The sequence below is a fragment of the Sceloporus occidentalis genome, unplaced genomic scaffold (genome assembly GCF_023333645.1).
Source record: "Sceloporus occidentalis isolate IW3139 unplaced genomic scaffold, rSceOcc1.0.p SCAF_7, whole genome shotgun sequence".
Taxonomy (NCBI): Eukaryota; Metazoa; Chordata; class Lepidosauria; order Squamata; family Phrynosomatidae; genus Sceloporus; species Sceloporus occidentalis.
The window spans coordinates 51,468,133-51,482,984 of NW_028316987.1; the positions used below are offsets into that span (position 1 = coordinate 51,468,133).

The following is a 14,852-nucleotide window of genomic DNA, read 5'->3' on the forward strand; positions in this document are numbered from 1 at the left end:
ACACCTGGGCAAATAAAGTCATCTCCTGGCACTGAAAAGAAAAGAGCTGCAAGCTGGGAAGAATGTCTTACACATTAACTATTGCAATCAAGGAAGTTTGTCTCCCAATAAACTCCTGCTTCACTTCAGATGGTACCTCTGTCAGACAAGGAAAGCTTTATACAGATTCATATGGATGGAAGTAGTCAGATCTCAAGACCTTTAGGGCTTTACAGGTAACCCTCAATACTGTGAATTTTACCTGGACATAGATCAACCAGCAGTGCAGCTAGGCTGAAATACATGTTTTCCCTGTTATGCCCCATTAAATACTTAGCCATTCTGTTTTGATTTTATAGGATCATAGAATAGGCCATGGGTTCCTATAGGCTATTAATTACAACCCCCTGTTCAATGCAGGACCTTCAGCTAGAGCATCCCCAGCAGGTAGCCATCAAGCTACTTTTTGAAGATGTCCAGAGAAGGAGACCTCACCATGTCTCTAGGCAATCGATTCCACTGCCAAACTGCTCTCACTGTTGAGATGTTCCTTCTAATGTTCAACCAAAATTTACCCTCCTGTAACTTAAAACCAATACCAAGTTCTACTCCCTGATGCAGCAGAAGCCATGCCTCCAACATCCTCTTCATGGCAGCCCTTGAAATAGAGTTCAATCATGTCACTTTTGAGAAAATTGGAAAAAAAAACTTATCCAGGGACCTTTGGGAAAGGTGGAAATAATTTATTCACCAGGGTACCTTTGGCACCCGGGAGAGTAATCCTCAGCGCTAGTACATTCAGAAACTGTAAAAAAATCCCAAATCCAAGGTACCTTCCGGAATGGTGAAAAAACTCCCATACCTGGGGCCCTTTGGGAAAATTGAGAAAATTCACATACCCGGGGACCTTCAGGAAAGGTGAAAATAATTTACTCACCAGGGTACCTTTGCAACCCAGGAAAGTAATCCTAAGCCCTAGTCCATTCAGAAATTGTCAAAAATATCCCAGTCCAGGGTCCCTTCTGGAACAGAGAAGAAATCCCCACACCCAAGGACTTTGGGGAAAATTGAAAAAATTCCCATACTTGGGGACCTTCGAGAAAGGTGAAAATAATTTCCTCACAGGGGTACCCTTGGGACCCAGGAAAGTAATTCCTAGCCCTAGTACATTTGGAAACTGTCAAAAATATACCAACCCAGAGTCCGAAACTCCCATACCCGGGGACCTTTGGGAAATTTGAAAGAATTCCCATACCCTTCAGGAAAGATGAAAATAATTTACTCACCAGGGTACCTTGGGGATCTGGGACAGTAATCCCCAGCCCTAGTCCATTTGGAAAGTGTCAAAAAATTCCAAATCCAGGGTCCCTTTTGGAACCGCGAAAAAACATCCTTACCTGAGGACCTTCTGGAAAGGTGAAAATAATTTCGTCACCAGGGTACCTTTGGAACCCCGGAAAGTAATCCCCAGACCTCCTAGTACATTCAGAAACTGTCAAAAATATCTAAATCCAGGGTCCCTTCCGGAATGGCGAAAAAATTCTCATACCTGGGGGACCTTCGGGAAAGGTGAAAATCATTTACTCACAGGAAAAGTTTGGGACCCAGGAAAGTAAACCCCAGCCCTAGTAAATTCGGAAACTGTCAAAATTATCCCAATCCAGGGTCCCTTCCGGAACGGTGATAAAGTTCCCATACCCATTTATGGTCAGAATATTCCACCCTGTTAGGGCCACTAATAGGACCTTGTGACAGGGTGGACCTTGATGAGCAAATCTGTTCTTCGCTTCACCAAGCTGAACATGCCCAGCTCCTTCAACCTCCTCATATGCTTTGTTCTCCACACTTATTATCATCCTTGTTGTCCTTCTCTGAACCTGCTCCAGTTTGTCTATATCAGTGATGGTGAACCTTTTCGAGGCCGAGTGCCCAAACTGCAACCCAAAACCCACTTTTTTATTGCAAAGCGCCATGTCCCTCTGGCTTTCTAGTAACAAAGCCTGGCAAACTCTGTGTTGGGACGATGGCACATGTGCCCAGAGAGGGCTCTGAGTGCCACTTCTGGTACGTGTGTCATAGGTTCGCCATCACTGGTCTATATCCTTAAAATGAGGTGCCCACAACTGAACACAGTACTCCAGATGAGGCTAAGCAGTGCAGAATATAGTGGGACTATTACTTTCTTGACTGGGAAACTATGGTTCTATTAATGCAGGCTAAGACAGCATTTGTCACACTGCCGGCTCATGTTCAACTTTTGATCAACAATAATCATTGAAGTTTTTAGGCACTGTACACTCAGATTCAACAGATTGTAGCAGTCTAGAGATTTTAACTATCTCCTTGTGTTGTCATTCTTTCAGAGGCTATGAAATCTGAGAGCATGCTCGTTCCAATGATCTAGCTTGTAACTGTGACATTAACATAACTGTGGCCCCGAACAGACAGGCCAAAATAAAGCTGCTTCAGGGTCACTTTGGAGGTATGCTGTTGAAATGACACACACCTCTTAAGAGGCCAGAAACTGTGCCAAAGGTGCATTCCAGTCCTTAGGACTGGAGCGTGGCTTTGCCATAGCTTCCGGCCTCTTAGGACACATGCAGCATTTAAACAGCATACCTCCAAAGTGACCTGAAGCAGCTTTATTTTGGCCTGTCTGTTCAGGCCCAGCGACTCTTTTTCATTTTCTTCAGTTAAAGTTTTAGTTAATGCCCCCTATTAACGTGTGGACATGATTTATTTGCATATTAGTTAGCCCTTGCTTTCATTTATAGGTTGGCACCCAATTCATTCTTTCCCCTTCTCTAGATCAAGGTCTTATTCGAACAGGTATACACCTGACAATTTGAAAACAGGGATGAGAGTTCACATATTTATAGCAACATTGCTCTCCACTGTTGCCATGATCCCATACCATAAATAAAAGATAGCTTCAAGTTAAATCATGTGCACTTCAATGTTGAGGGATTCTCAATGCCTGAAATGTAAGGTGTTAGCAGGAAATGGCAAGTTCCAGTTCATTGCTCTGATATTCCAGATTTTTGTGCATGTTGAGCTTGCTTAACCCACCCACCATTTCTTCCCTCACTCAATGGGACATCTCCTTTTTCACAGTTGTTTTATTCCTCTTGAAAGTGGGATACAAAATGCATAGCTCTGAAGTCAACCAGGACAGTTTTGCTGTAAAGTCAACATATATGTCCAAGACTAGTCACGTTGGATGGAGATTCTGGGAGCCATTGATAAAAAAATAGAACTTTTCCGACCTCGAGGCTATTATGGTGACTGACTTTGAGCCACAGCTATTCATTTGGAGCTGAGAACATCTAAAGTGTGAATCACACGATTTTTCATATGGTAAGGTCTTCCAGTCCCCACATTGCATATTAAAAGAAGAGATTGAAAAAAGAAAGAAAAACAGTAAATACATCCAGTTTTGTGAACCATGGCAAAGAATAATAAGAGTTTTTATTTTAGTGGTCATATAGATTCTGTATCTGAAGCCATTTTGTCTAAAAAGAAATAGTAATAAATTTTTAAAGAAAAAAAATGTCATATGTAAGGTGGACTAGGAAAGGTTTGTATCAATTTTTAATATTTGTAATAATCTTTATTTGGGTGCAGTAAAGAGTTGGACTAGGGCTCTGGACAACAAGGTTTGAATTCCTGCTTGGCCATGGAAACTCACTGGGTGTCCTTGGGCATGTCACATACTAAACCCAGTGGCAGGTCCGCACTGGGTGACAACCCGTGCAGGGGGCGGGACTTCTGGGTCTGGACTTCCTGTTGCAGGGGCTGGAGGAGCACCGTGCGGGCCAAAAAGGTACCTGCATAGCCCCCTAGGGGCCTAGGGCCACCTACATGGGCCCAAGAAGCACCCATGCAGCCTCTAGAGCACCCATGTGGGTCGGAGGAGCACCTGTGCAGTCGCTAGAGCGCTCACATGAGCCCAAGGAGTGCCTGCACTGGCCAAAGTGGTGCTGCAGGGGCCAACTGGGTGTCACTCCCCTTCTGGGGTCTCACTCGGTGCGGGCCGCACCCTTGCACCCCCCCCCCCCCATGATGCTACTGTCTAAACCTCAGAAGAAGGCAAAAGCAATCTCCTCTGAACAAACCTTGCCAAGAAAATCTCATGATAGGTTCACCTTTGAGTGGCCATATGTCAGAAACAACTTGAAGGCACACAACAAGAACAACAATTTATAACATATTGATTTGGTAACAAGCATTGAAAATGATTTCAAATAATAATAATAATAATAATAGGAAAGAAGAAAAGATTTAGCAGTGTATGCTGTTGAAATCCTCACAATTATTTGAACTGTGAATGGCTTTCAGGCAGGCGTTGGGTTCTGCTATGTTCTACTTTCCATCTATCTTTGCTAAAAGTGCATATATAAGGCTGGAAGAAATTGTACAGGTGGCATGGGAGATGTAAGCAATTCTTTTTCATTTGGCCAGTACTCATACCCAGAACAGGGTGTCAACATGGTTCTCCAGATACTAGATGATAACTCCTATCAGCCTCTGGTTGCTGCTAGTCTAGGGCTCTACTAGGAGAAGAGGGTTCCCTTTTTTTCTTGTACAAAATTTCCCCAGTAAGGAAGACAGATGAAATTTCTAATTTATTGACTAAATGTAGTTGTACCATTTAACAATAGGGATACATGTAAGCATTTCCTTATGCTGTTTAAGTTCTTGACTTTGTTCTGTGAGATTTTGTTATTTCTCACCTCTTCACTCTCTCAGAACTAAGACAAATTTGTAGCTCTGTCACTCCTGTACAATTCCTTTTCTCCACTCTAGGAGTAACAGCAACTTCCTTCACCTGAAGCAAGGGTGGGGATCATGCCCCTCCTGACTCCAGATACCGTTGGTTGGCATCCTGTTCAGTAGTTAGGACATCGTAAGTTGGACTTGCTACCCCATATATTTTCTGATTCATGTTTACAGTTGTGACCAACCAAACATAACCACAAAACCCAACTTTTCAGCCAGAGAACATCCCAACTGATGGTTCTGTAGATTGGGGCACACTGAGATAAGTTGCAGCAGGACACCAAGTGGTTTCTCCACCTGCCTGTTCTCAGCATGCTCCGTGACTAGGCAAGCTCTGCAGTAGTCATTTCCCAGAAGGGCCCTGGAAGCCCTTTGGCTGGGGCACTGTCTAACTGAAAATGTAGGGTTTTTTTGGGATGAGTGTGTGACACTGTCAGACATGCCTACATCTGACAATGCAGGTTCTCAGCCTATTGTTTTATATAGGGATTGGAAATGTGCAACATCGTGATCAGACATGAGAATCATGTGGCCCATGCAGTCCTTGACACCCTCAGTTACCCCCACAAAGCCCCAGAATCTCCATCAGAAAAAAAATTCTCATGGAAGACCACTCTATCCAATTTCAAAATGTATTTCAAAGGCTATGGCCTCACTCATAAACAGCTAATAAAAAAGCTGGAAGAAACCCTAGAAGCAACAGTGAATGATGTGATGCCACTTCTGCTCACCAGAAATGGGTGGTATAACCCTCCTTACCACTGTTTTTTGACTGAGGAAGGTCACATCTTCTCCACCCCTGCACTATAAGCTGGATCCTAAAACAGAGCCAGAGACAATAGAGAGAACTTCACAAACTAAACAAAAATTTGGAAGGGTCTATCTAATCCAACCCCTGCTATACAGGAATGGTTGAAAATAATGTTTTTGAGTGTTAAGAAAACCTGGTGAGAAGAATTCTGGGCTAATTCAGGACTTATTCTGCACAGAAAATGCTGTTTTCTGCGCAAAATAGCCATGTGTGAATTTTGTGCAGAGAGTGGTGGCTCTCCTCCATTTCACCCTATTCCATTCTCAAACAGCTTTTACAGTCGAGAAGTTTCACTGTTGATGTAGAGAAATGTTGAGTTTTGAATGGTGTGCCTTTCACAAACCTGTACAGATCTCACTGTATATTGTTCTTTCATCAGGCTATATAAAGCTATCTCAACATGACAGAAGAAAAGCTATGGGCTTTTTGTACATATTTTATTAGCACAGTAACAAATGCAGACTTAGGTAGCCCACAACATACAACCAATCCACTGAGTGACTCCTATTCCACGCCTTACAGTTAAACAGCTTAAGGTATTTCACTACAGGTTGCCCTAAGTCCCAATTAAAACCTTTATTTTCACCAAAGTAACTTGGCATAGAAAAAGGAATACATTAACTACTTCCCCTATTCTAGGTGAGGCAATATATAGCCACACCCCCATATTTTATATCAATCAGATGGCAGTCTTTTAAAAGGATTTGTTAAATACCAAACTCTCCCACCTCCCTGGAGGGGAAATATTCCCAACATCTTTTTACAAAATAAAACAAAACTAAAAAAAGAAAAGAAAAGCACATAGCAAGTCTTCTTGAAAGAACTTTTACATAAATGCCAAATATATGTACCTGTACAAAATTAAGCTGTTTTAATCTTTTACCTATCACAAGTAACCAAACACCCCTTTCCCTCCCACCCCCTCCAATTGTCAAAGTAGGTTACATTCTTCTTGGTGCTATATCAGAGCTACTATTGCTGAACTAATGACAGTCTTAAAATATGCTATTCCCCATTCTAGCTGTCTACTGTAGCAAGATACCTTAAGTTACAACAACAAAATCTTAGGAAATAAAAGACTGAATAAAATCTGTTATAGAAATACCCTACTCTTTATCAGTTTCTCCCCTTCCCTGACCCACCCCTAAGCAGCTCTTTCCATCACAGATGATTTAATGCAAGGGTTTGACAAAAATCCAGTTTATGTAGCGTATCTCTTGGTCCACTGTCTGGCCATTCTGTCATGCTCTGCTCTGTTAGTCATATATTGAGTAGCAATACTTCCAACCAGGGGGTCAGCTGAAAATAAAATAAAAATATAGTAAGTCCCAGTTAATCATAAATCTTTAGGGCAGAAAAAGGGAAGCATTGAAAAGAGGAGCCCAAATTGTTAGGAACATTTAAAATATAAATTCTGAAAATAAACGGACAGATCTGTTTGTCTCAATTTTACACTGTAATGTGAAACATCCTTCCAAGTGACTGTATAAGTGTGGACAACTTGTGTTTCTATGGATATAGCATTCTTGAATTATCATTAAATGAAGGATGCGTGCCCTCAAAAGAGGGCAATACTCTACTGGTTACATATTTGTTTACTTTTTATTTGTTCTGGCCAAGATTCTAGATACACTTAAGTATACTTCAGCTACTTAGTTAAGTATATTTAAGTATACTTAACTAGGGTCCAAAACACACTGCAAAAATAATCCAGTTCGAGACTGCTTTAACTACCTGGCTCAATGCTAGGGAATTCTGGGAACTGTAGTGTTGTGAGACATTTAGCCTTCTCTGCCAGAAAACTCTGGTGCCACAATAAACTGCAGTTCTCAGAATTCCTTAGCACTGAGCCAAGGCAGTTAAAGCGATCTTAAACTGGATTATTTCTGCAGAGTGTTTGGATTTTAAGTAGCATCTCCTGGGATGGAGCTACAGAACTTAAAGTGGTGTCAAATTGCATTATTTCTCCAGTGTGGATGCACCCCTAATGAGATACTGTATGTACTCATGTATAAGTCCAGAAATTTTAGTCAAAAAACTGGCCTCAAAAATCCTGTGCCAACTTATCCACAGGGTCAATATAAGTACTGTACCTTAATTCTTATTTTTAAAAAAGGACCCATTCCTTTATCTGAGTAGAGTGGTGAAAGGCAAGAGCCTAGCCTGTTCTAAGGGAATCTAAAAGAAGCACTGACCATCTCTACTCTGTCTGCTGCAGTGCTGTTTTGGGCCTATTTGAATGCCAGGGAGGGAAAATGGCAGCAGCTCTTTGGCACTTCCCCTACAAGGTGCACCAAGAGAGGGGGGTATTCAGAGCTTCTTTTAATTTCTCCCGGGATGGACCACTTTCTCGTATTTTGTCACTCTATTCAGAGAAAAGCATGGTTACTTTTTTTTTTAATAAGAGTTAATGCTGTACCTTAACTCCTTTCATTGCCTCTTTTTTGACATGTGTATATTTTCTTAACTCCACCTGTGCCTGAATCTGCCCCCACATCACACAGCCGCAATTTATCGTAGTTCCTTCCTCATCCATCCAGTCTTTAGCATGAATACAGACAATTATGCCTGCCAGAATTTTGTAAGGGTTTTTATTTTTGCCATCCATCTCCTTTGCTTCCTCCTTAGCATCCTTTGTTACAGGCCCCTAACTTTTATCTCCAGCTTATCCACAGGCCATATCAAAATCCATAGTTTTGACCCCCCAAAACTTGCCCTTGACTTAAAGGCAACTTATAGTCAAGTATATACAGTAGGTCAGGCTGAGAGAGACTGGTCCAAAGTCACTCACAGTGAGTTTCATGTCTTATGAGTGGCTTTCACTTGGATCCCCCTCTTTTGCAGCTTATGCTGTACACTATGTATCTTATCAGACATGCACAACTCTTGGAACTGTGCTGGACTATTCTAAATTTGTATATTATTTAGACTGTACAGTCCAGATTTCTATTCACACAGGAGTAACTATAAAAGATTATGAAAAAGAAAAAATGCTATAAATAAAATGGAGGATCAGTGGAGAGGTCCACGGGAACTTTTGTGGATGTTATTTGGCATTAACATAATGTAAATAAACCTTTTGTTTTGAAGGTGGGCATCTTGTTGATCTTGCTTGAAAAAAATTATACACGCACAAGCTATTCAAACTCTTCCATATAGTGTACAGGAAGTATCAAAAAGGACTACCACTAAAGCCAAATGTTGCAATGAAAACCTCTTTACTGTGCTGCCCTGCAGACTCAAAAGCCATTAATGGGTAGTTTCTCATGATCTAGGTTCAAGGTCTCTCATAATTATTTTGGGAAACAATTAGAAAATAAACCTGAAACTTTACCTGTCCTTTATTTTTACAACTGATTTGCTTATGTGGAATGAAGTAGGCACTTTGCCTTATTAAAATTTCACTTTTCTCTTTGACTTTGCTGACTTTTTTTTAAAAAAACAACAACATTTTCTATGTTTTTCCTGTGCAGTTTTTGGAAATATGCCCTTGGCAAGAAGCAACAAAAGCTAGGGGTTTATAAGATACCTGCAGGACTGTTAAAACAAGAGCAAGAATTTAAAAGGCCAAGCTGAAAGATTCACATCCTTCTTAAAGTAGTGAGTGGGAAGTGATCATAATTTAAGGACCCATCCATGGAGCAAATAAGTTCCTGAATTTATACTGGGAGGAAACAGCTAGTTTTCCTCCATGGGACACTCCTGTGTTAGCCACCATGCTGCGTAACACCTATGTGAGAGGTACACAGTAGTTTTATGCAATTAATCTTTCAAGCCACGTGAATTAGCAAGGAACTTGTCCAAATGGAAGCTCTGAAACTAACCAGCTCTGTGGCAGCTACTGTTCCCCCTGCCCTCCATTTCAGTAGTCTTACCAGGGTTGCAATCTGTAAGAAGTGAGCAAATGGAGAGGAGAACTTTAGAAATGGTTAATGCTGGACTCCAGTTGTCTTTTAAGATGTCCAGGCAGATCACTCCTTGGCTGTTAATGTTACAGTGATAGATTCTTGTTCGAAACGTAACCTACATAAGAAAAGAAAAACACATAAGGAAATTATTATAGCCTCTTCAACTCAAAAAACTGACCCAGTCATCATAAGTAGCTTCTGTCTGAGATTTTCCAGACAGCCCCTGCAGCATTTCCCACATCAGACATTAAGCACTGAAGTTGTTCAAGCCTGCCCACAAATCATTTCTATCATACTGCCTTCCAGTTCTGATAAGCTGTTGTCATTTGAGGGACAGCATGCATTTTCCCTTGTTTTGCTATATAGCCTTTGGCTATAAAAGGGCTCTTTTTTCTCCTGTCAGCGGTTTAACAAAAATTGCAAAAAATCCACCAAGAGCCTCAAAAAAACTAAAAACAAATCCATGTTCTGTGAGCAACAAGAGCCCCATCTTACTACCTTTATTGTTCTTAGAAGATTTCTTATTTGTTCTGGCAATTGAGCCTTGGGATGTGTATGGTAATTAAATCCCAATCCAAAATCAAAATAAATCAAATAGGTATTGCTACATGGCAGATGATTTCTTACTTGTGTGGAAAAAAACCACGCCACTTTACCTCTTCTGGTCTGTTATAGGCTTTGGCGGCCCTACTGAATATACCCGAGAATAGGAAATCTTAACAATTATTAGATCTTCATACAAAATGTTTAAGAAGGTAATTACAGTAATTGTGTGTGTGTGCGTGTGAGATAAGGGTAAAATTAAGTATCTGGTGTGGGTTAGAAACAATACTGATTTCAACTTAACTAAATGTTAAGACTTTATCTGCACTAAAATCCAAACATAGTTGGAGCCCAATCAGTACTATTTTATGTGGACAGGGGAATATAGTTCAAATAAATGCTTTTTTTTACACATAATTTAAATTTTACAGGTACTATCACTTGCCCTCTCAACTAATCGTTTCTGCCAGGTTAATTCAGTGCTATGATCCTTTTTGTGCTCTGGCTGCCCATGCAACTGAGTGGATCTCATTTCCCAGCTACCAATCATCCTGCCTTTCTAATCATCCAGGCACTTAGAGAGGGACAACATGAAGAGCTTCAGGCAAGAGGAATGTCCCTTGAGCTCTGTCACAAGCACCAATGTATAGGTGAAACTATTTAACTTCTAAGAGGTCAGGGGCACTCTAGTAGGAAGGGTTAAATAAAGAACATTGCCCAATCAACTAAAATCTGACCCTTGTCTACAATATAAATCACTACCCCAGGTTTTACTCATTAATAAAAATTGAAGGTCATTTTCAAGAACAGATGGACAGCTATTTTCATTCTTTTACAGATATTACATTCAAAGGACTTACTAGGACTTGGTAATTTAAAAATAGCTCCAATATATCATTTTATTAGAGGAGGGGGTCATCAGCATTTTTGTGACAGCAGCTGTTGCTGGGTGCATTCAACACATTTCCAAATTATGGTGGCCCTATCACAGGGTTTTCTTGGCAAGATTTGTTCAGGAAGGGGATGCCCTTGCCTTCCTCTGAGGCTGACAGACTTGCCCAAGGTCACTCAGTGGGCTTCCATGGGTGTGGGAGGATTTGAACTTGGTTCTCCAGAATCAATCCACTATGCCATCCTGGCAGACACCAGTTTCCAATGTCAGGGATGATGGGAGTTGTAGCTCTTCACCTCTGGCTCGAACTCACCACCTTGTTACGCACCGGCGCTGACCAGTTTTGGTCAGTGGTTAAAGCTTTGCTCTAAAGCTGCAGAGTTACAGAGAATAGGCTGAAGACCCTGACAAACTCTCCAAGCCTTCTCACTCTTGCTTCCACAGAAGTCTTCACACTTCTTCAGGATCCAGCTGGCTCTTGTATCTTCACCCAAGACACCAGACAACTCAGTAGTCTTATATAAAAGATCTACTTTATTCTACTATATACAGCTCCAAAACTATCCAACGCAACTCCTCACTACTACCCACTGCTACTACCCACAAAATACATTAGGATTCATAGTCATTATTATAGTCATTGGATCATACCACCCACTCTTGTCAGTTTCCACCCAGTGGGCGTGTACATCCACTCTCATTGGTTCTCTTGTTTCTACCCAGAATTAATGATTTCATCATCTCATCCTTGACCACTTAACAATTTTCAGGTGTGTTCAATTATTCACTTTGCATTTCTGTCCTTGGCATTTAGGACTTGTTAATTGTATTATCTTATACACCTGTGTGGCTCTTAATTGCTTCTGCTGAGTCACCCTGACTCTCACATACAAGTTTTATTTCAATCACTGTATGTCCCATGTTGCTTTTTCCTTAACATCCAAAACTTCAGATGACGTCTGCCAGCAGGGGGGAGAATCACGTTGTTCTCCAAATACTATTTGATTGCAAGTCTTAGCCAGCAGACAATAGTGAAGAATGTTGGAAGTTGCCACCCAACATCTGGTGGGCCATATGATTCTCACTTCTGACTTACATGTTCAATAATATGGGGACAAGATAGAACTCTAGGGGACCCCAGAGGGCAACTGTCAGGGCACAAACCAGTCAATTGGCTGCACAATCAGGAGACACTCAAATTCCACTGCAATGAAGTGACTACTCAAGCTTAGAAGTCCCTTCCATTCTTGGGTTGTAGACATGGGCCCAGCTTACACAGCACAGTAAACTAGATCATTCTAGTAATGCTGTTTGATTTCACTTGCCAAGGAAGCAGCTAAGCAAATCAAAGTTTTACACCATTCATCATGCAAACTTGGGCACAGCTGCTACTCAATTCTGTTGACCTCCCAAAATGCCAGAGACAGATTCTGCAAGGAAACTTCAGTTACACTCTGAATTCAATTTCTGGTTTGTTAGTAGAGGAACAAAAGAGAGCAACAGCTGTGTCTTGCTTCATGAGACACAATAAAGAAACCACAAAGTAAAGCTCTGTGATCTGGGGCTTAACTGCACCCAAAGCAAGCATGAGTGATCAGGCGATGTGCACAAGTATGCTGCTCATTCATATTAAGCATGGGTTTCTGCAAATCCCTGGCTTACCACGTCATGCAACTGTGGCCTTAACCTCAACAAAATGTTTTCAAGCAAGTCTATTCGTGTTCTTCTGCAGTGGCCAAACCAAACTATTCTCATAGCTCTGTTTTCTGGAAAGTATAGGATGCTTGATGTTTAAATACATGTATTGGGCCCTAGAAGGTGCTTTGTGAGTTCCTGAAAGAACGCACAGGCCAAAAATCCCCCTTTTAGAATGCAGCTGGACATTTCTGTCCAACAAACAACATCTGCATTCAGTTCAAAGTCACAGAAACAGAGTTGTGCATTTGGTGTTGATGCCATGAAGAAGTACATTTGTGCACCTGGTACTGTCATTGAATACAATTCCACATGCAGAGATGTATATAGATCTGAGGCCAGGGGCAGCCTATGAACTCTCTTTAATCCACCTGTAGCTTTGTTATGTTCATCAATGGGACTTAAATAAAATAAAATGGCTTGGATTTGATGCGGTAGTGTTTTTTAACTGAATTGTGTTATGGGCTTGGCAATTCTATTCTCCACCTCATCTTGAGAACTGAGCATATGCATTCTTACAATTTGCAGTACAAGAGCTAGCAATGCAAACTTTATGCCGGCAAAGAGGATTTTGCCTCTCTTTGGAGAAATATATATTTCTACAACGAAGCAACAGATTCGACTTGGACTTGATTCCATGGCCATTAACAATACTCCCCTCTCCTGCATGTCCTCTTCCCTCTCCACTTCCAAATTTTCCTTTTATCTATTCCGCCCCCTAAACTCCTAGTTAACGGAAAACAAAAAACTAGATTATCAAAAACTAGCACATAAGGACATAATTTAGAAAAAAACAAAACCTCGTGGCCTGCTCTCAAAAGAAACTTTTCCAAGCCCTGCCTAGATATAGCTACAACTCTGGTAAATGTATTAGTTCTACAAACAGAGCTGCTAGGGTGCTACTATTATCAGTATTTTAAAAATAGGTCCATGTACTAAGTGGGTATACACTAATTCTCAAATCCTGGAGAGAAAAAAATAGTACTGACTCCTTTGTGTTAACATTGCCTTTGCTTTCTGCAAGACAAGTAGAAAATAGTCCTAGAGCTCCTAAAACCCACAGCTTCGGAATCTAAACTTTCACAATTTAATCTTTAGCACATTAAAACATGGATCAGGTTTTATTTTCCTCCAACTGAATTTTGTCCCCTGGTTTTATTGAAACATGCCTCCTGTCCATGTGGATCTCTGCTAAAATAATTACTGAACTCTACACTGAATATTGAAATTAAATGTCATCTTTTAATTTCATAGTTACTATAATTTCAGGAGCTATTACTATTCTAATACTTTCACTACCCATGTCAGAACTATTATTCTTCCTTTAAAATTAATTAGAATAGTTAAAAACAATAAGACTAACCTTCTTACATTTATGGTGAACTGCTGCCCTCTTGTGCTAACTGTCTATATTACATCAGAATTACATCTGGTTTAAAAAGTGCAGGGGAATTACTATAGCAGTTATCTACTATTTCTTCCTGAGTCTTTAAGGCCACAAAAGAACTGTATAATTATACACTTATACCGCACATGCTTTCTAAAGGCAGCTGCCTTATTAAGGAACAGAAATTCGTAACCTTTTGCCGCAAATGTCAATGACTAAAAGCACACTTCCCATTATGTTTCAGGTATACATTCCATTATATCTGCCACTTTTTATCCCATTTGTTCCCCAAGAGACCCAGCATAAGATATGGAGTTAATTTATGTTCTATTTCTGTACCAGTTAGGCTATATGTGAAAGCAAAAAGATCTCTAACCAGATGGAGACCTGCTTCCCTTGCAGAAACTATGTACAAACTGGTTTTCCTCCAGTCGACTAATGTTGTATAGGCATCACCTTGATGTATTTGGATGATCCCTGCTTTGAAGTGACCATTTGGCTACTTGGTTCAAACTGGGATTTATGTCATTCACACCAGCTGTGAGAGCAGCACATGTAAAGGAGAGATTTGGAGGAAAGCTTTTCGTCTCCCACCACCTCTACATATGAGTCTGTCTCCAGTGAGTGGAACTGGAATAATGGGATTTTGCAAGCACTTCATGCATCCAGATACAGATCTGGAACTTTGCAATGTGGGTGCTGTGCAATTAAAACACACTCTCTACCCCAACATTTTCAATAGACTTTTCCAATAAAGAAAGAACTGGGAGAGAATCATTCTACCTGCCCAGAAATCCTTAACTACATGCAACCTTAGTTAACTAAGAGTGCATCTACAATGTAGAAATAGTACAGTTT

General features: G+C 40.7%; 1 protein-coding gene across 2 annotated transcripts in view; it reads right to left on the reverse strand.

Moving 5' to 3' along the window:
* Nucleotides 1–5,992: 5,992 nt before the first annotated feature.
* UBE2E1 (ubiquitin conjugating enzyme E2 E1) overlaps nt 5,993–14,852 on the reverse strand; it is a 135,447-nt gene continuing 126,587 nt past the window's right edge. For both annotated transcript variants that reach the window (XM_089532940.1, XM_089532939.1), the window contains exons 5-6: nt 9,445–9,592; nt 5,993–6,868 (exon numbers count right to left, since the gene is read on the reverse strand). In XM_089532940.1, coding sequence (XP_089389066.1) covers nt 6,771–6,868; nt 9,445–9,592 — 246 coding nt within the window. In that variant the 3' untranslated portion in view covers nt 5,993–6,770. The remainder of the gene's footprint in view (nt 6,869–9,444; nt 9,593–14,852) is intronic.